Source organism: Argopecten irradians, chromosome 11 (assembly GCF_041381155.1).
Source record: "Argopecten irradians isolate NY chromosome 11, Ai_NY, whole genome shotgun sequence".
In the NCBI taxonomy this organism is placed as follows: Eukaryota; Metazoa; Mollusca; class Bivalvia; order Pectinida; family Pectinidae; genus Argopecten; species Argopecten irradians.
Window position 1 is genome coordinate 16,449,710 of NC_091144.1, and position 22,692 is coordinate 16,472,401.

General features: G+C 33.9%; 1 protein-coding gene across 11 annotated transcripts in view; it reads left to right on the plus strand.

The window, feature by feature from the left end:
* The window catches only part of LOC138334853 (Kv channel-interacting protein 4-like), a 320,280-nt gene that overhangs the window by 294,216 nt on the left and 3,372 nt on the right, over positions 1-22,692 (plus strand). For 10 of the 11 annotated variants that reach the window (XM_069283628.1, XM_069283634.1, XM_069283631.1 and 7 more), the window contains 3 exons: positions 2,898-3,022; positions 14,292-14,361; positions 16,036-16,106. In XM_069283628.1, coding sequence (XP_069139729.1) covers positions 2,898-3,022; positions 14,292-14,361; positions 16,036-16,106 — 266 coding nt within the window. Of the gene's footprint in view, positions 1-2,895; positions 3,023-14,291; positions 14,362-16,035; positions 16,107-22,692 lie in introns of all 11 variants that reach the window. The other variant, XM_069283640.1, reaches the window with a different exon arrangement.

Genomic DNA, 22,692 nt, shown 5'->3' on the forward strand with positions numbered 1-22,692 from the left:
CGGAATAACTGCGATAATATATCAATTTGGTTTGTCATTTTCAGCCATGACAACATTTCATGATAAACTAGCTTTTTGTAAAGGTGATGAATGAAAAAGGTTGTACATGTATGTATATGAAATCATTACTTTGTTGCCTTTCTGGAGTTGATATGGAAGGTGGTTACTTTGGAAGGTAGTACGTTTACGCATGATTTGGAGTTGATATGGAAGGTGGTTACAAAGAAAGGTATTATTTCTTGCCTGTTATGTACGTGATAAGAAAGGTGGTTATTTGGGGGTTATTATTTAGTTGCATACTCTGTAAGGAGCCGGGTACATGGGAAAGTATTGCGTTGCTAGCTATTCTGATTTTCGAGCTATTACTTTGTTGCATATTCTGTAAGGAGGCGGTTACTTATGAAGGTATTACTTTGCTAGCTACATGGTTATATAGGAACGCTTCAATTTAACACCTAGGACCTGGACTTTGAGATCTTAAATTATCGTATGGAACATGTAATACAATGTAGTTTATTGATTTTTAATCAGCGATGCTAGCACTCAAATTATGCCGATAACAATCTAGGGAACGAACTTACCATCGCCACCATATTATCTGTGTAAGTGATCATTAGGCCGATATAGCTAGGGAATTTATCAGTTCATTACCAGTAATTTACTCTCTGAAACATAGGTTACATCTGTTTCCATCCACTGAACCATGACACTGTATCACACTGGGAATGCTTTCCCATTAAACCCTTTCCAGCGTGGCGAGTTCAAAGAGCCAAGACAAATTGGCTCCCTACACATGTAGGGCGTAAAGTTGATGCATTTACAATATGTCCATACACCTCTCTCATGTACACAGAAATGTCTATTTTCAAACGAGGTGATGATAATATAGCCGTTTGAAAAAAATCTTTGAAAAATACATTTAGTTCTAGTCGTTATTAATCTACCATTCTATCTATAAATGTATATAAGTGAACAAACCATTGAACTGTCAACGTTGGTGTTTGTGCCAAACAAACCTGTTAACAATGTCACCAACATACTAATTAGATAAGTGCAATGCTCTTGGAATCGTATGATATTTATTAATGTATGAATTATACATATATAGTTCAGAAGCAATGGCTTGTGTTTGGAACAACTTTGTAATTACGACTCTTATAATTAATTGAAAAGTTAAGCATGTAAACAATAATGTACTGTTAACTATGATATAGTCAAACTCACTATTGCTCTCACCTTCGCTCAACATATTCACAGAACATAAATTCGCCATCATGGACTGCCATAAATACTGACAAACATGTTCTGCATGTATCTATTATTACAGTAGATGTTTAACTGGTCAAAACATATTCATGGCAAATGTTTCGCAAATGATATAACTCAATATTAATATACCATGTCTCCATAGTTAGGGATTGCCAATGGATAATCCATTTATACAGTCAATCTTCCCATTACACTAGTGGCAGATATAAATTTGAGGCCAGGAAATATTAGATGATATTTCAATCTTTCAAACAAATGATTTCATGTGTATATAATGCATGCATGACGCTTCAAGTTGCAACTCATCCAAAGTCTGCTAAACGAACCGTTATTTCTACCGCATGTTTATACAGATTTTTCAAGTTTAGTGTTGTTGTAAAGCTACTTTCTGCCTTTATTTTTTTCTGAAACAATGTTTAAGACCAGCCCACGTGTTGCTAACATTTAATTCGCTTCTCTATGTTGAATTATTACTTTATGTATTTGATATGCATGTGAACGCAAAATAACTCTACCATATGACACATTTTTAATGGATTCTGGTGCAATTAAGCATCGTTTGCTCCGTTATAGTTGTCTGTACACACCTACACAGAATTTCTAGTTAATCTATTCAGAATGCACTCTTCTGATAGTCCAGCCGAGCTTGTACATCAGCCAGGCATTCCACTAGTTAAACTCGACAATGCCCAATGAGATAATTACATGTCCCTCGTGGTGAAAGGCCCTAAAACAAATGTTAGACAATCACCTAACATACACAACATTTCTAAGTGTACTGTTAATTTACTATGCAATGTATGAGTTGGCATGGAATTAGATCATTCAATCATCCTAATAGAATGGGGGTATTTTATCATACAGAAATAACTCAACCTAATTATTGGTTTCAATTTGCATCGGTCATAGATTTTAAAACCGTAATAAAGTGTGCTGAATAAGTGGTTATTCAAAGCATTTGCATGAACTCAAATCTTTATCGTTCTTCTAGAATACAATCATCAGTGGTGATATCCTTGTAAAATGCCCATTATAGATACTTAACTCATTCAACCCTTAAGAGGCATTCAAAATTTCCAAAATATAAAACTTGAGCAGTTTATTGTAAGCTTTTAGGGGTGTATGAGATTAGCAAATGCACCAGTACAAGTTCTACTTAGAGCGACTCTCATTACGGCTCACGTTTTAGCAGAACAACACCCACATAACAAACATAATTCTAGAAATAATTCTCTCGTAAATAACCCCATCAGCCAAAGCCGACATAAAGAGTATTACAAATGGCATTACCATCTTCACATATCCATTGTCGTAAACCAGATCTACCGGAAACACTATCACGCGTGGGCGCAAAAGTCACGTGACTAGAGACGTTCCACGACACTATTGAAATATTGTATTTTCTCGCAATGCAATATCTCAATTCAATAATCAAATTAGTGTTCAATCGTTCAAATATTGTCAGTTTTACATATGTGATGGTCAATCTAAAATGAATAAGTTTGAAAGTGTAAAATATTTTTGTATGCGCTAGATATATTTGTATATAAAATGTACTGCCACAAATTTAATGGTAATCATTATATTTTGAATGGTGAATTTACTAACCAATACTACCTCTTTTGCAGACCATGAGTTTGACGATCTTGAGATGCAAGTGGTGCGGTATAAGCCGGAGGGGTTGGACACGCTCTGCCGAAATACAAAGTTCTCCAGGAAGGAGCTGCAGATAATGTACAGAGGGTTTAAACAGGTAAGGAGTTAATGTAGGATAATGTACAGAGGTAAGGAGTGTTATAAGAGGATTTAACAGTAAGGAGTTGTAGATAATGTATAGAGGATTTAAACAGGTAAGGAGTGTAGATAATGTACAGAGGATTTAAACAGGTAGTGTAGATAATTAAGAGGATTAAACAGGTAAGGAGTGTAGATAATGTACAGAGGATTTAAACAGGTAAGGAGTTGTAGATAATGTACAGAGGATTTAAACAGGTAAGGAGTGTAGATAATGTACAGAGGATTTAAACAGGTAAGGAGTTGTAGATAATGTACAGAGGATTTAAACAGGTAAGGAGTTGTAGATAATGTACAGAGGATTTAAAACAGGTAAGGAGTTGTAGATAATGTACAGAGGATTTAAACAGGTAAGGAGTTGTAGATAATGTACAGAGGATTTAACAGGTAAGGAGTTGTAGATAATGTAATAGAGGATTTAAACAGGTAAGGAGTTGTAGATAATGTACAGAGGATTTAAACAGGTAAGGAGTGTAGATAATGTAAGAGGATTTAAACAGTAAGGAGTTGTAGATAATGTACAGAGGATTTAAACAGGTAAGGAGTTGTAGTATGTAAGAGGATTTAACAGGTAAGGAGTTGTAGATAATGTAAGAGGATTTAAACAGGTAAGGAGTTGTAGATAATGTACAGAGGATTTAAACAGGTAAGGAGTTGTAGATAATGTATAGAGGATTTAAACAGGTAAGGAGTTGTAGATAATGTACAGAGGATTTAAACAGGTAAGGAGTTGTAGATAATGTACAGAGGATTTAAACAGGTAAGGAGTTGTAGATAATGTAAGAGGATTTAAACAGGTAAGGAGTTGTAGATAATGTACAGAGGATTTAAACAGGTAAGAGAGTTGTAGATAATGTACAGAGGATTTAAACAGGTAAGGAGTTGTAGATAATGTACAGAGGATTTAAACAGGTAAGGAGTTGTAGATAATGTACAGAGGATTTAAACAGGTAAGGAGTTGTAGATAATGTACAGAGGATTTAAACAGGTAAGGAGTTGTAGATAATGTACAGAGGATTTAAACAGGTAAGGAGTTGTAGATAATGTACAGAGGATTTAAACAGGTAAGGAGTTGTAGATAATGTACAGAGGATTTAAACAGGTAAGGAGTTGTAGATAATGTACAGAGGATTTAAACAGGTAAGGAGTTGTAGATAATGTACAGAGGATTTAAACAGGTAAGGAGTTGTAGATAATGTACAGAGGATTTAAACAGGTAAGGAGTTGTAGATAATGTATAGAGGATTTAAACAGGTAAGGAGTTGTAGATAATGTAGAGGATTTAAACAGGTAAGGAGTTGTAGATAATGTACAGAGGATTTAAACAGGTAAGGAGTTGTAGATAATGTACAGAGGATTTAAACAGGTAAGGAGTTGTAGATAATGTACAGAGGATTTAAACAGGTAAGGAGCTGTAGATAATGTACAGAGGATTTAAACAGGTAAGGAGTTGTAGATAATGTACAGAGGATTTAAACAGGTAAGGAGCTGTAGATAATGTACAGAGGATTTAAACAGGTAAGGAGTGTAGATAATGTACAGAGGATTTAAACAGGTAAGGAGTTGTAGATAATGTACAGAGGATTTAAACAGGTAAGGAGTTGTAGAATGTAAGAGGATTTAAACAGGTAAGGAGTGTAGATAATGTAAGAGGATTTAAACAGGTAAGGAGCTGTAGATAATGTACAGAGGATTTAAACAGGTAAGGAGTTGTAGATAATGTACAGAGGATTTAAACAGGTAAGGAGTTGTAGATAATGTACAGAGGATTTAAACAGGTAAGGAGCTGTAGATAATGTACAGAGGATTTAAACAGGTAAGGAGTTGTAGATAATGTACAGAGGATTTAAACAGGTAAGGAGTTGTAGATAATGTACAGAGGATTTAACAGGTAAGGAGTGTAAATAATGTATACAGAGGATTTAAACAGGTAAGGAGTTGTAGATAATGTATAGAGGATTTAAACAGGTAAGGAGTTGTAGATAATGTATAGAGGATTTAAACAGGTAAGGAGTGTAGATAATGTAAGAGGATTTAAACAGGTAAGGAGTTGTAGATAATGTACAGAGGATTTAAACAGGTAAGGAGTTGTAGATAATGTACAGAGGATTTAAACAGGTAAGGAGTTGTAGATAATGTAAGAGATTAACAGTAGGAGTGTAGATAATGTACAGAGGATTTAAACAGGTAAGGAGTTGTAGATAATGTACAGAGGATTTAAACAGGTAAGGAGTTGTAGATAATGTACAGAGGATTTAAACAGGTAAGGAGTTGTAGATAATGTATAGAGGATTTAAACAGGTAAGGAGCTGTAGATAATGTACAGAGGATTTAAACAGGTAAGGAGTTGTAGATAATGTACAGAGGATTTAAACAGGTAAGGAGTTGTATATACAGAGGATTTAAACAGGTAAGGAGTTGTAGATAATGTACAGAGGATTTAAACAGGTAAGGAGTTGTAGATAATGTACAGAGGATTTAAACAGGTAAGGAGTTGTAGATAATGTACAGAGGATTTAAACAGGTAAGGAGTTGTAGATAATGTACAGAGGATTTAAACAGGTAAGGAGCTGTAGATAATGTACAGAGGATTTAAACAGGTAAGGAGTTGTAGATAATGTAAGAGGATTTAAACAGGTAAGGAGTTGTAGATAATGTAAGAGATTTAAACAGGTAAGGAGTGTAGATAATGTACAGAGGATTTAAAAGGATTACAGGTAAGGAGTTGTAGATAATGTATAGAGGATTTAAACAGGTAAGGAGTTGTAGATAATGTATAGAGGATTTAAACAGGTAAGGAGTTGTAGATAATGTACAGAGGATTTAAACAGGTAAGGAGTTGTAGATAATAGATAATGTACAGAGGATTTAAACAGGTAAGGAGTTGTAGATAATGTACAGAGGATTTAAACAGGTAAGGAGTTGTAGATAATGTACAGAGGATTTAAACAGGTAAGGAGTTGTAGATAATGTACAGAGGATTTAAACAGGTAAGGAGTTGTAGATAATGTACAGAGGATTTAAACAGGTAAGGAGTTGTAGATAATGTATAGAGGATTTAAACAGGTCGAGGAGTTGTAGATAATGTACAGAGGATTTAAACAGGTAAGGAGTTGTAGATAATGTACAGAGGATTTAAACAGGTAAGGAGTTGTAGATAATGTACAGAGGATTTAAACAGGTAAGGAGTTGTAGATAATGTACAGAGGATTTAAACAGGTAAGGAGCTGTAGATAATGTACAGAGGATTTAAACAGGTAAGGAGTTGTAGATAATGTACAGAGGATTTAAACAGGTAAGGAGTTGTAGATAATGTACAGAGGATTTAAACAGGTAAGGAGTTGTAGATAATGTACAGAGGATTTAAACAGGTAAGGAGTTGTAGATAATGTACAGAGGATTTAAACAGGTAAGGAGCTGTAGATAATGTATAGAGGATTTAAACAGGTAAGGAGCTGTAGATAATGTAATGTAAGAGGATTTAAACAGGTAAGGAGTTGTAGATAATGTACAGAGGATTTAAACAGGTAAGGAGTTGTAGATAATGTAAGAGGATTTAAACAGGTAAGGAGTTGTAGATAATGTATAGAGGATTTAAACAGGTAAGGAGTTGTAGATAATGTACAGAGGATTTAAACAGGTAAGGAGTTGTAGATAATGTACAGAGGATTTAAACAGGTAAGGAGTTGTAGATAATGTACAGAGGATTTAAACAGGTAAGGAGTTGTAGATAATGTACAGAGGATTTAAACAGGTAAGGAGTTGTAGATAATGTACAGAGGATTTAAACAGGTAAGGAGTTGTAGATAATGTACAGAGGATTTAAACAGGTAAGGAGTTGTAGATAATGTACAGAGGATTTAAACAGGTAAGGAGTGTAGATAATGTACAGAGGATTAACAGTAAGTAAGGACTGTATAATGTATAGAAGGATTTAAACAGGTAAGGAGTGTAGATAATGTACAGAGGATTTAAACAGGTAAGGAGTGTAGATAATGTACAGAGGATTTAAACAGGTAAGGAGTGTAGATAATTGGTAAGAGCAGAGGATTTAAACAGGTAAGGAGTGTAGATAATGTAAGAGGTTTAACAGGTAAGAGTGTAGATAATGTACAGAGGATTTAAACAGGTAAGGAGCTGTAGATAATGTACAGAGGATTTAAACAGGTAAGGAGCTGTAGATAATGTACAGAGGATTTAAACAGGTAAGGAGTTGTAGATAATGTAAGAGGATTTAACAGTAATATGAGATTTAACAGTAGGAGTTGTAGATAATGTACAGAGGATTTAAACAGGTAAGGAGTTGTAGATAATGTACAGAGGATTTAAACAGGTAAGGAGTTGTAGATAATGTACAGAGGATTTAAACAGGTAAGGAGTTGTAGATAATGTATAGAGGATTTAAGGTGGTTCGATACAGTTAGGCCTAAAAATTTGCCCTCGTTTAATTTTCTTTAAAATTTACTCACTGAAAGATTGGTTGATTAACTGTTTGTTAAGGCTTTTATTTGAAATTTGACCTTGCGGTTTTGGAAATATTGTACTCTCAAATTGCATTTTTACATACATATTTTCAAAGCTTGGTAATTAACTGAAATATTACAAACAACAACGTTTTTTATCTTTAATATGTAAGTTTATATGGCTATCAATGACCTCAATGTCGTTTCCACTCTTAAAAATACATTAATTGTGAATTTTTCACACGAACGCGTGTACATGAGGCCTAAAAGGGCCAATTTTTGCATTTGAATTTCAACTTAAATACCTATTTTAAAAAAATTGTGTCGTTTAATTTTCTTTATTTTTTATCCACATAATAAGACAGTTGTTTGGGTTATGATGAAAAACTATAAAAAAATTGACCGCGGATTTTCTGAGTAATTAGCCTTTCTATACCCCTGAAGATAATTTAAACAGGTAAGAAACTGGAGAAAATGTACAGGGGATATAAAGAGAAAAGGACTGAAGATAATATACAAATAATTTAAATATGTAAGGAACTGAAGATTATGTACTTATAATCTAAACATGTAAGAAGCTAAAGATAATGTACAGATAATTTAAAAAGGTAAAGAACCTAAGGAGCCTAAGATAATGTCCATATAATTAAGAGGTAAAGAGCAAAAGTTAATGCACAGATAAATTTAATAGATAAGGAGCTAAATATAATGCACAGATTATCTAAATAGGTAAGGAACTAGAGATAATGTACAGATAATTTAAATATGTAAGGAACTGAAGATAATGCAAGTTATTTAAATAGGTAAGGTACTTAAGATAATGTACAGATAATTCAAACCGGTAAAGAACTGAAGATAATGTTCAGATGATTTAAGTATGTATGGAACTGAAGATAATGTACAACTAATTTAAATAGGTAAGGAGATGAAGATAATACAATATTATTTAAATATGTAATGAACTGAAGATAATGTACATATAATTTAAATACATAAGGAGCTGAAGATAATGCACAGATCATTTAAATACGTAAGGAACTTATGATAATGTACAGATAATTTAAATATGTAAGGAACTGAAGATAATGTACAGATTATTTAAATATGTAAAGAACTTAATATAATGTACAGATAATTTAAATAGGTAAGTAGCTGCAGATAATGCAGATGATTCATACCTAAAAGGAGCTGAAGATAATGTTCAGATGATTTAAATATATATGGAACTGAGGATAATATATAGATAATTTAAATAGGTAAGGATCTGAGATGTACAGTGGATTTTAACAGTTACAAAATGTAGAAAATGTGCAAGGAATTCACACGGATACTGTTTAAACGATTTTAACATAACTAAACGTACTCTTACTCTAATCTTCCCCAAATCATTAGCAGATAACACATAGGTGTATGTATGTACGTTACTATTGCACTGTTGTATTAAAAGCCGTTTTGGTGAAGGTTAACCGCTACTTTTTTAAGGTTAGATATAACTGGTGACCAATTCATTTTAAACTTTACATAAATTACAGGGCAGTGAATTACTTTACCAACACATTTGGCGTCGTTTATGTGTATGGTAATGTTATACAACACATTCTATAATGTGTTTATTGCGTATTCTATCGTTATTGGAACGTAGCTTATATTCAGTTTAATTGTGGCAGATCTGCGGGCCTTCTGTGATCTTGAAACTCGTTTAAGTACTCTGGAAACCTTCTATTAGAGCAGCATAAATCACACCTTCTGTCTTCGGTTTTTGTCAATTTCCTGTCGCAATTGTAAGGACAAGCACCCATAAAGCATGCGGAATTCAATTTAGTGTTTTGTTAGTTCTGTGACATTTCCTGAATGCCTCACTACAAATTGTGAAAATGCTTGCCGGGTTCTAATACCTCGTCCCTAAAGACCTGGGGCAGCTTTTACAGCATTCAGGAAAAAAGCCGTAACTAACTGATTCTTTGCAAAACCTGTTCTTCTGCAGATGGTCGTTTGTGTGTATCCAGCGGCTGGAAGGCCGTTTTTCGTGATGCAACGTCTCCATTAAGATCTATTTGCAAACTATTGGGAATGATTCTGTTGTTTTGAGAACTATAATACCCAGACATACAAATCTATTTGATGATCAAAGAAGGCGTTCTGGAAATACCTTGTAATACTTTTACTTTTCCATATATGAATGCCGGGCCAGAATTAGTGAAGGCAGAATCACGTCATAGCATCGCTTTGTCATATAAAATACAACGAGGTGACATTTAGAAATGCTGATATTTGATTTTGTAAATTGGATTAAAAATGTTAACATGTACACCCACTCATGCATATTTTATTATTTTCGTATTACCAAGACGTTATTAGATAAAATATTACACAAACATGTGGGAGGACCTTCACTCTTTTAATCTTGCACTTCTCATACAGTCGCTTTATGGAAGCCTGCTCAAACCACCTCGATATATCTGTGTTACTGTTACTAGTCAAACAAACAATTAGTCGGTAGGATCGTGTCACCAACGCGGCTTTGTTCCAGGAAACTACATTTGTAGCTTTCGATTTTCCTCTTCTCACTTTCCGATCATAGAACATATTATTGTTTTCTATGTGTCAAGCAGACGCTTAAACCCTCCAGACAGGATCATGATCAATAGAAAGCTTGTCTCTCATCTTAGTAATGCTTTCATCTGGTTAATGTATCAAACTAATTCAGTATCCAGCGCCAGTGATCAAAACACTCCCTGTACTCCGCTATGAAGTGGCTTTGTTGTCGAATCAAAAAAGCTCATCTGCCAATTATTTCTATTTGCCAGGAAAGTTCACTTCGTAAACATATCGAAAATCACAGATCACGAAGATTTGAACTCCTCTAAAGGTGTCCATCAATTATGTATGTAACAAGTATTGATTTTAAAAAGTGAAATGTTTTCATTGGTAAATACCAAGACTGTCTATGGTATATGCATTGCATATTAAACGGTATATGCTTTACACAATAATACTTCCACTGCCACTCCACAATGTAATCTTATGGAACGCAGTTGGCATTAACTATTGTATGAACTACCATCCGCTTAATTTGACGTAATTATCATTGTGACGTTACAATTGCCGTGGAAATAGTTGTTCACTCCTTGACGATAATGAAATGTTTATTCATTATAGATGCATAATCTTTAGATTTTATCACAGAATTGTTACCAAATGTAAATATACATATAAGCATTAAACTGCATTCAATTGGCATTGGCAATTATGGGAGTATGAATGCCAACTTCCGCCCTTCGTTAACTTTGCTGCAGTCCAGTAGGCATTCATGCTCCCATTATTGCCATCTGAATGCATTTCAATGTTTAAATGCATTGAGTAATTCTCCATCCAAAGTTATCCCTGCGAGCTACTATGATTACTATATTCAGTCAATATCGTCAGCCATTTTCTGCGATATTGAATAATTTGTGACCATCATGATTGATGCCAAAAAGTCTTCTTTTTCAATCGTATACTAAAAACTATCACTGCTTTATATGGTTGCGCATCTTTAATAGCGGATATGTAAACATCAATCCTGATATTTTAACTCCATGTGCATTTTCATAAGTGTCTCGTAAGCCGACATCGGCTGGGCATCAAAAATTACTTGTACATTTATTTTTTCAATGGCTGTATTTTTTATGATGCGTGACACTAAAATAAAATATTGATTGATTGATAAAAAATTGATTTATATATTGTCTCGTCATTCTTATTATCGTTTAAAGATCATTGAAATAATTACTTTTCTATTTTGATAGTTTGATGAATAATGCGATCGTACACTAGAAGGGACTCCTAAAAGTTATGTAAGCGGATAAAACATGCCAATTTTATGTTTATCAAACATTTCTGTGTTATATCTAGAATCTCATGTTAAGACATAAGAAGTAATCTGATATATCTTAAAATATAAATATGTTACTACAATTAGTCTGCAATCGCGGGAATGTTTTTTTACTAAAGATATTACATTTTTTAGAATTAAATGCATTAGCGATCAATTAAGAAGGAAGTACGATGCTTACAAGTGTATCTGTATATTCGGCGGTTCATTGTCGTGTAAAGCGCATGCCTCGAAGTGATGTGTTAGAACCCCATTATCCTTCGTCCGTCAATAACTTTCACCAATATTGCGAACCAGGTCCTCGGTATAGATTTATATATATCTATAAGCCGGGTCACAAATCGATAGCGAAGATCCGCGCGGAGGAAAATCTAATTCCGCCATTAATCAGTGAGCACGACCATTCGTTAGCATTGAAGTACTGCTGCAGTGTCCGTAATGTTATCAGCGCTTGTCCGATAGTAGCCCCAGGAGGCCTAGACCTCCATCATCGCAGATTCTGAATCTAGCGAATGACAACATCCGGGGAAGATGTCATTGTTGTCATCGTCTTTTACCCTTCGGTTTGTTTTTGCTTGTGCCCTTGGGATTTTCCCATCGCACATAGGCCTAATTAGATATAAAGCTATATATTTCCTCTATTTTCGTTCCACTTTGTAAATAAGAGCCAAAAGAAATATAAAATAGAATATAAAACCATGCAAAAGGAACCACCCTGATTAAGAGACCACAAATCACAATTTCATCAGCATCTGTCCATGTATAAACTAAAGATGCACTAAGCTAATGTCTTTACTGTCTTTAACAAATCATTGGTTATTGTTTTTTTGCGTGTAAAACCTTATATAACATTAGCAATATAAGAATGTATTAAACATTTTTATGTAGTTTTTTCCTAGAGTTAAGTCAGCTAAACCCAGATCTCCTGGAGGAGTCAGCGGGATTGGCTTAATCTACGACACCAGCTGAATGTATTGACGTTATGATCTTGAATCGCAACAATAAATGACAGAACGTAAAAATATGTAACAAGCATCGATTGTTCATGGTATGATGATTTTCATCATAAAATCCTCATATGTTTGGTCTCAAAGCTGTTTGTGTTTTATTAGTTTAACGTCCTATTAACAGCCAGGGTCATTTAAGGACGTGCCAAGTTTGTTGGTGGAGGAAAGCCGGAGTACCCGGAGAAAAACCACCGACCAGCTGTCAGTACCTGGCAACTGCCCCACATGGGATTCGAACTCCTGGTAACTGCCCCACATGGGATTCGAACTCGCGACCCAGAGGTGGAGGGCTTGTGGTGATATGTCGAGACATCTTAACCACTCAGCCACCGCGGCCCCATAGGTCTCAAAGCATTCTACTTGTATCAAGTTATCAAGGTCTGAATGTTGTTTTGGCAGCAGCATTGCTCTTTGAACATTCATAAGAAAATTTCTTTTCATTTACTATATTTGTTCTGAGATGAGAGGTCTTCAAAGATGAGATCTTTGTGCATGTACATATATTATATTAAAGAAAAAAAATATGAAAGACAATGGTTCTTATATATTGATGTAGGGATGGCAATCACATGTGAATATTTTACCCGATATGTGTTCGCTTTATTGGACAGTCTTTGATTATAATAAGCAAATATACATGTATTCTCTATTCCATGACAGAATAAAAGACAAAACTATTTTCTGTCATGCAATTACTTAAATTTGGAATGTATCTTTCTGTCATTGCAGAAAACAAACATATTTGAAATTGAATTTAAAACATAATATCTAATTAAATAAAACAGAAGTCACGTAAAGTAAACATAATTACATCACGCCACGACTGTAGATATAGCAATGCACAGCAGTCCCACTCAACGGTTATCTCGTTGCAGTCACCCATGCAAATTTCACATGATCAATCGTCCCAGTAAAATCAGACGAACGGAAAGCCCATGGGATCAGAACTCCTAATTCTGAAAATGCTTTAATTAACATCAGGACATATCGTCTCCAATGTACACGGGATGTCTTCATAAGACGCAATGTTAATCAATAACGCTATACGTATATCTGTTGCTGGGAGGCAAACATGATGGCCACTGCATCATTGTCTTTAACTCATTTTGACAACATGGCACGGAACATATTTCCCTAATCACATTATAACCTCACATATATTCTTTTGGTGGTATGCAACTTTGATTAATATAACAAATCTACTACAATACATAAATCAATTACTGAATGTCAGCCAATTTCTTTGAAATATGTTTTCCATTTACATTTTTGTACAATATTATTAGATTATTATTGCATCCGTTTGAAATTGGAAAGTAGAACCAAAATCATTGACAAGTGCTGTTCAATACTTACTAAAATCACCACAAACAACACACCCCACCAGGTCACATTATACTTACAACGGGCGAACCAGTCGTTCCATTCCGTTTATGCTGAACGCTACACATGAGCAGAAACTACACAGGGAACGGAACCCAGAATCTTCCTAACAGGGGCGAGCGCTCACCCGAAGGCCGAAAATGAGGTGGTGTCAAGGGAGACATTAGAAAGAGGAAAGTTAGCTAAGAAGAAAAGAAAATATAAGATCCTTAATTTAGTTGCATTTTATGATCATGCAATTGGGACAGGAGGTATAATTCTAACGCCCTACCTACAGGGCCAATCTTAATCTCATAACAATAAGATTAAAAAAACTACAAAAATATGAGTTAAAATACAGAAGTAACCATAACCTATGTCTCCATCAAAGAGGTGTAGTAGACGACTCTTAATATGATCACCGTCTGCAAACCTCTTGCTCTAAGTAGACCAAAGACTCCATATTAAGATAGTTTAGTGGTAAGATACATCGTGACCATTTTTATATTTCTATAATTTCAGGAATGTCCAACAGGGATAGTCAACGAAGAGACATTCAAAGAAATCTATGCTCAGTTCTTTCCTCAGGGTGGTAAGTATTACATCATTAATGTCAATTATTTTACATTGTCTTCATATGCCACAACTGATAAAACCAACCCGATAGAACTAGAGAATAAATACATAAATATCTCGACGTCTGTTACATCATACGGCAATAAAAGAGAAATTTCTATAGCTTATTATAGCGAGTGACACAGCGCTGAAATATTGATTAAGTATATGGTTTTATATAGAAGTCTGTGCCGAATGAGGCTTGAGAATTTTGTGGAAGGTATACTCTTTTGTAATACAGTATCTGGTTAACCATACAAGAGACATTCAAACCCCAGTAGAGAGAGGTTTGCATTATATGAAATGTCTCTCCGAGAATTCATTGGTATTGTAGACATTGATGTAAGCATGCTTTCTTCTTAATTGTTTATTTTTCCGCACTTAAACGTTTTCTTTTTGTGTTTAAAATGTGACTGGGAAAATAAGATTACTCTATTGCTTTAATGTTTACTGTCCGTAATGCGAATTGTGTAAATGCATAAGATTTGTAATTTGGAAAATTGTTGTAATGATTTTTTATCAATCATAAAACGAAATAAAGTATGCATAAAATATTTATTTAATTAATAAAATATTTACATTTTTTTTTCAGTTTTGCAATTTCGAATCTATTTTATCATACTTATTCATCACAGTCATTAGAAATTCACATCATATACAAAACCTTTTTCCTTAATTGGTCCTATTTTAGATGATAAACATATAAAGCCACAATAATGGGAAAAAATAATCAACATCATTATACATTTGTTAGAAGAATGCCAACCATTACAAATAGAGAAGTAGGCACCGTACCAGCGTGTCGTAAGACACGTACAAAGCACGCCACAGGAACACCCAGTCCTACAAGTGTCCACAGTTATCATTAAGGAATTACGCCGTGAATACGTCGGGGAATGACTTTATTACAATGCAGATACATAGCGTGACCAATAAAACAGTCATCGTGATACATATATACCAAGAATTGGATATATACACATCGTTACATCAAACTCATATGATTCGAATACCATGTTTAATTCGAAGTATTTTCCATAATTCCGTCGAGTTAAAGAGGTCTAACGTAATCTACAGTCCAACCTGCCTAAGCAACCATCTCTGTGTAAGGACTACCTGCTTAATCAGACCACTCCTATAATGTGTATTAATACTGCTTGGCTTTCTTAGGTATTATATTGTCTATAAACATGATTGACTGTGTATTAATTTCGGGGATAGATTTAAAACTTAGGTTTCATCTAGAGGTAAAGGTTACATAAATAAATCAATACGAATGTCTCTTCTTCATTTAGTTTTTTTAAATTTATTTATATAACCTCTCGTTTTAGAAGACGACTTTTTGTTATTTATTTACATATTTCCTAATACTATGTCCACGAAAATAATTCTTATTGATTTATCAATATATGGATGTTATTATGTCAAGTTTTGCGAAAGAATACTCCTTTATTGTGGTTTTATTCATAAATGGATTAACTATACCTTCCTAATATACAAAATAAAAATCGTAATAACTGACAAGAGGTGCATATCAAACATAAAACAAATCTATCGTTACAACGTATACATATGAAATTTGATAATAGCAGCGTCGCTACTTCACAGTACATGTGCATTATATGGGTTTTTTTATTTGCATTTTTTTCAGATTCCAGCGCGTATGCACATTATGTCTTTAATACATTTGACCACGACAGGAATGGAACAATCAGTTTTGAGGTAGGTTAATTATGTCTGTTCTATGTAGATTAAGAAAATGATTTGTGATATTTACCATAGGGATTTAATCTGTATCGCGTCACCGGATATGACGCACGAGAGATCGGTGTGTTGTGTCTCTGGTCGTTGACAACCGGAGATTATGTCGATAAGATGGCCTAATTAATAGATATGAATTCTATGATGAATAATGTCAATGACAATGGCCGACGCTATAGACGATAGGAATTTTAAGTTACAAAAACAACTCCTAAACATCACATTAACTACCACATTAACAGTAGAAAATGATTCCATAATCACTTCTGTATAAAATTAAAAAAATAATAACATTTCCTTTTCCATTCGTGTGCTCTTATCATATATTTGATAATAATTATCATATATTTAGTCTCCCAATTAGAAAATAGCTTATTCCAAATCTGTTTATTTCTAACCCTGTTTGCAGGTGATATCATATATACAGAACATACAAATGATTTTCTATGTACATGTGTACACGCGTTTCACTCTTATCATTTATTCAACTAATTCCATAGCTAATCATACCGATATCTTATGTTTGATCTAATGCTCATTTCCAGCAATTTTCATACAAGGCATTTGATGATTAAACAATTATTGTGTTCGGAATCAATAGAATGACATACAAGTAAAGCATGTTGACCATCTTGTCATCAATCATTATCTGAAGATATTATTTGTGAATGATTGCTTTTACGAGACAAAATACTGCCTGCATCAAATTGGATACAAATTACCCTGCAGCGTTTTAAACAATCCTTGCCAAACACAAATGTGATACGTATCAATTTGGTGGTTAAGGACCATTTGAAATTTGAAATATTATACATGTTCGCTGTTGCTCAGCCAGTGATGACGGATTAACTGAGTGATACAGTTACATGGACTTTTATCAATAATGTTCGATGACTAAGAATGCTCGACAAGTGCGATTTATTTCTGACAGAGAGACATTAGTCACTGCATGAAGTTATACCGTAGCACCACAGGGTGCCATCTTATAGTCGTCAATCTTCACGCCATTCAATACCATCAAGCACAATTGCAATGCTAAACAATTCGTATGAGTAATTCTATCATTACTTACAATTTGATACCATGACAATACATCGACCAATGACATGTCACTTATGTAAAAAAGAATTAACAAAACCCATTTTGGCTCCAAGACTGTGAACCTGTTTCTGCACACAGCGATTTTATTTCGATATTTACAATTACAATATTCTCGTTTTCGTCAAATGTTTCGCGTCTATTATATTGACGAACTCTTATCGCTCGAGAAATATATAACATTAAGACGAAAGATAAAAATACAAAATATACTGTTTTATAGATTACCTCTTCAGTAAACTAATAATCCTTCACTTTCATATAACCTTTTACAGTATCGAATACTGCTAAATTCATATTTTGAGTACGAGTCATTTTTTGTAGAAGTCATCAATGACATCGTCTGGGAAATCATTCAAAATAGAAACGACATAGGTGACCTTTACCCTTCTATTCAATAACAATGGTTGAAATTGATTGTCCCGAAGTATCCCCTGACAATCGTAAATGTAAATCATTGTCAGAGGCTGCCTATGTCCGTTCCTTTCCCGGTCCCGTGGGGTATAGAATTGAGAAAATGGACATTTTCTGGAAGAGACTATCTCTAAATAATGTCTAACACAATTGCTTACTGTCCTGATTCATTATAGATAAGCCCCTGGCTCTGTCTCTTACCAGACGGGTACTTAAAGGTTCCGAAGGTATAAGATACAATAGTGTTTATCCTAAGATAAGATACGATAAGAGTCCATATTTGTCGATGAAGTGTTAGGTAAACTTTTGATAAAAGATTTACCTGTTATGCTGATAAATAACAAACATTTGAAGATATATGAAGTAATTGATTAATTTCGATTTCACAGTACTTCACCGAATATTTTGTATTATTTTTTTTAACAAAGTGACGTGAATGAGTGACATTTTGCAGCAATATTCAATTTTCCGTTAATTTGCATCTTCTCATTAGTTTCGTAGTTATACCGGGACACGTAATCGTTAAGACTTTTGAAAAATCAATCGGTATCTTTAACAGCAAACAACCCCTAGGGCACGCTTTCTCTGGCTTTCTAAATGATGCATTTGTTTTAGCGCGTTACATTTTCGAACATTTCCAATAGTTCCGTTTCTTCTTATCATTTGCATTACCAGCACAGAGATTTGAAAACACCCCAAACCCTTTATTGTTTGTTAAATTGTTTTTAAAACGGGCTAAACTTGCTTTATTAGTTTACAATTCATTTATTTGCATGATTTTCGGCATGACACCTGTCCGTGTAAAATTAAAGCATTGCTTCCTATGATATATCACCTATGCATTGCCTAGACAGGCAAATCGACATGTTGACATAGGAAGAACAAGGTTTACAAGAACAGAAACAGGTATATTGTGTGTACACGATCGACATTGCCAAATATGCTTTGAAATGATACCGAGATAAATCATCAATATAAATCAAACCAGTGGCAATAAATGATATTCTGCAATGATTACAGCCATGACACCGGAGATGAATAGTTTCCTATAGTCTTCCAGCCCTAAAATTAAATTCGATAGCTTGATTATGTTTTTCAGTAATGATATATTGATTATGATTGGTGTTACTAACGTCCATTGTCATCATTCTTTTAGTTCAAGATTCTTAGTTATTTATATTTTTACTGGGGAAATATGATGGACACCGAATCCTCAATATGGTAATGCTACATTTTGTTTTTAACTGTTGATCAATGTATTCAGAACGGTATTTAGATATATATTTAAAATGCCCCACCACGGACAGAGCATAAACAACATCTTTTCATCTGGACAAAAATGATGTTGATCGTGCAAATACATGTCTAATTTCCATATAGAGCACAGTGTCGTAATTTTTTTTTCGGGATTCAATCAATTATTTTAATTACATGTACATTTATCCAAGAAGTCAAATAAGGAGCTCAAACTTTTCAAAGATGGTGATAGTGTGAAAATTATTACTGCAGAAATAATACTAATCTATCTGCTCCTGTTTTAATCGTCAAAAATTACCATTCGGTGGCAGGGGTGCTTAGTGCAAATATCGTGATAGTGAATATTGACTATTATTATACCTCACTTTCACTTAGAATGTTCTGATTGGATTAAAATTGATCACATGACATTGAATAAGTTAGATGTTTCCCCGGAATCGGAAGGCGAGGGAAATAACCCCAGGAAAATAATCAATTAGGGAAATAATCCCAGGGAAATAACCCTTGGAAGCCCCGCACGTGACCGGAAGTTGACGTCATCTGCAACGTCGACCAACAATGACAACGCTGTTACTTAATTTGTTGCGGCCTGGCAAATTTAGCAATGTTGTAGGGAAATATCTTCATGAGTTCTTTTATCAGATATTTTTTCTTTTAATTCTGTTCGGTATAATAAAATAATTATATCCCTTTGTGTCGAGATACATCTAGAATTGTCTCCCTGGAAAGAGTTATTTTCTCTCGGTCTTCGCCCTCGAGAAAATAACTCTAAAAGTATCCCTCCACATAGGGCCATAATTGTATATGATCCCCAAAATGACTGTTATATGTAATCATTAAAAAATCAACAAAACTACAATTTATTAATATTGAAATCATACAAACAGTGCAAATTTATATTAATGAAAAATAATGGAGAAACGAAATGGAAGTATACTTTCGCTATTCATCAATGACATCCGATACACTGAACACGTCAAAGTATGAGATTCATATGAATTGGAATGAAAGTAAAGTATGTTGTTATATTAATGATATGATGTCTTGTTATAAAATATATTGGCTATTATAAATATTGATTCAGAAGAAAAAAAAACAAATATATTTAAATAACGATAGAGAGATAGTTTGTGAAATTGAGACAGCAATGACTAATCAATATTCAAAGAAACATCCTAGTTTGCCGTTTACTTGTATGTAAACAAAATTTATACAACACTATTGTGACGATTTAAGAGTATTTCCGATTACTTCACACAAAAAGGCAAAAACGTTAGCCTGAAGAGTGCTCCATCATTTGTGTTTATTTAATAGTCTTCATCTGATAGTTGATATGAGTTATAAATACGTCCATAAATGCATCTGGCAAATTGCCAATATCTGAAATTATTTTTCGATGACTTTTCGGAAATGAAATCCATGCAATCAGGTGACGGCAATGGAGTTGTGTTATTTGTCGATAAACAACAATTACACGTAATTGAACGGTCGGTTCGACAAAGTTATACCAGCAAGGGGCACCAGGGTATAATTACATGCAACAAATAAACGCCTCTTAATTGTTTTCAAACAACAATTTCAATTTTAAAAACTCTATTTTTTTAGGATTGAATTAATTTTAAAATGGTAATATTAAATAGGAAATTCCCTTGGTATCCCCCAAAGTTAACGAGATGCAAGTCCCAATATTCGCTGGCTATAATTCTGTCTGCGATTATGATATATAACGGTTGTTTGGCTTCCAGATTGCTCTCGTGTCAGCTTTATGTAGGCCCGGCCTACTTTACGACTGAAGGATTCAGAGATTATTCCAGTTTTGCTAACATATTCATAACACGTACACTGTTATTGTATTACATAGTACCCGCTAGTCGGTAAAAATGCGAATATTATCTATTGATTGTTTTTTTATAAACATTTTTTCATTACAGAAAAAAATATTTAAGCTAGTTTCTATTTCAAAGCAAAAAGAAATGTAGGTTTCCATGCTGCTCCAGTGTGTATTTTAACATTATAAATACTATTGTATTTTGTTTTTAAAAGACAATTTTCCATATTAGAAAATGAAGACATTTGAGCTAGTTCCTAGTCCACAGCGAGATTCCCATGCTGCTCTAATGTGATCTTTAAACTTACAATTATATCCTTCGGTCAAAATGCGACAATCGTGTATAGCATCTTTAAAGATTATTCCCATTACGGAGAATGAAAAATGTGAGCAAGTTCTTAGTTCCCAATAACAAAAATGTATGTATGTACCGCAAATAACTGAAGACGGCTTATCAGAACATTTACAATTCTCTAAAAGACCACTGAAATATTAGTTTATTAGGACAAATATCCCAACGATGAATGCAATTGCTTTACCTTCAATTTATACGAATGTAAACTGCATTGCCTTCATATAATTGAAGCATGAAGCACTAGCATTATCGAAAATTTATCTAAAAAATACATTTATATATATTTATAAAGTGGTGCTTATTCTGTTTAAGAAATACACACACAGTAATTCTACAAATCAATAATGTAGCGTAGCGTGATAATGTCTGGATCGAACTAGTCCAGTCCATGTTGAATATCCTCATTAGGCAACGGACAGATAAGAATTCCAGGTCACCATTTCAGAAGAAAGGAAAAAAATCAATTATATTTTTAATTTACTTTTTCCCCGAGATGAAACCCTTAGACATGCAATCTCGGCAGCTTGTAGGAGCTCATCCCAATGTAAAATCGATATCGAGCGCGAATCTGGCTCGTATTTCATTATAATACGACTCCATCTTGGTGACATATAGTCGTTGACGACAACACGTCCTTACAGCACATATCTACCAAATAGCTAGAGCTAAAGTCTTATTCTGTATGCCGCCGGCATACTATACAATACAATGTTCATTATTTGTACGTCCTTATTAATCGCAGAAAATGTACACGTGTCTGATAGCATGCATGCTTGTCATTCAGCTGCCTGCCATGTCAGATTTTTTAAAAGCGAAAATGGCTTCTCAATTACGTGCAAAATCCGGAAAATGAACAAAGATATCGCATGCTACATATCCTTTATTTCTGATTCAATAGAGACACATTTATTCTTTGTACAAAATACGTTAATATACAATATCCACATAGGGCAATGTAGGTAACTAATGTATTTGACCTTAATCGAAATACATTATGCATGTTGAAAATAAAAAAAAAACATCTTAACAATCACATTACAAAATGAAGTTTATATATACAGTATAACATATAGTCTTGTTATAAATCTCATGCCACGTACAAGTAAGTCAGTGTTATTTCAACCAGTGACCAAAGCATTTAAAAAATTTATCCATTATAAATATATGCATTATATTGCTTCAGTCGTACTAATATTCATCTGTTGGATATACTATTTCTTTAAGTGCATGGGGACATTTTGTTTTGATACAATTAGTTCTCTTCTCTCCCAACAATTTTTCTATAATACTACAACCACGTGTTAAACACTAACTGTCCATGTTGCCGACTATCACGCTAACGGCCAATTCTGGCTTCAAATTACTGAATTCAACCAAAACAAATCTCTTACGACTGGATCTGTCCTAATGGATTTCTACAACTACGACCTACACGAACGCTCTGTCATGTCTAAAACTTCATTACCACTTCGCTTTTGGCATTCTATATAGGTAATTACTAGCTTCGAGGTAAAACAGTTTACTCAAACGAAATAAAGAATGCCTTCCTGTCATTATCCAATCAACGTACAGTTCTTTCACCATCAATAATTAAT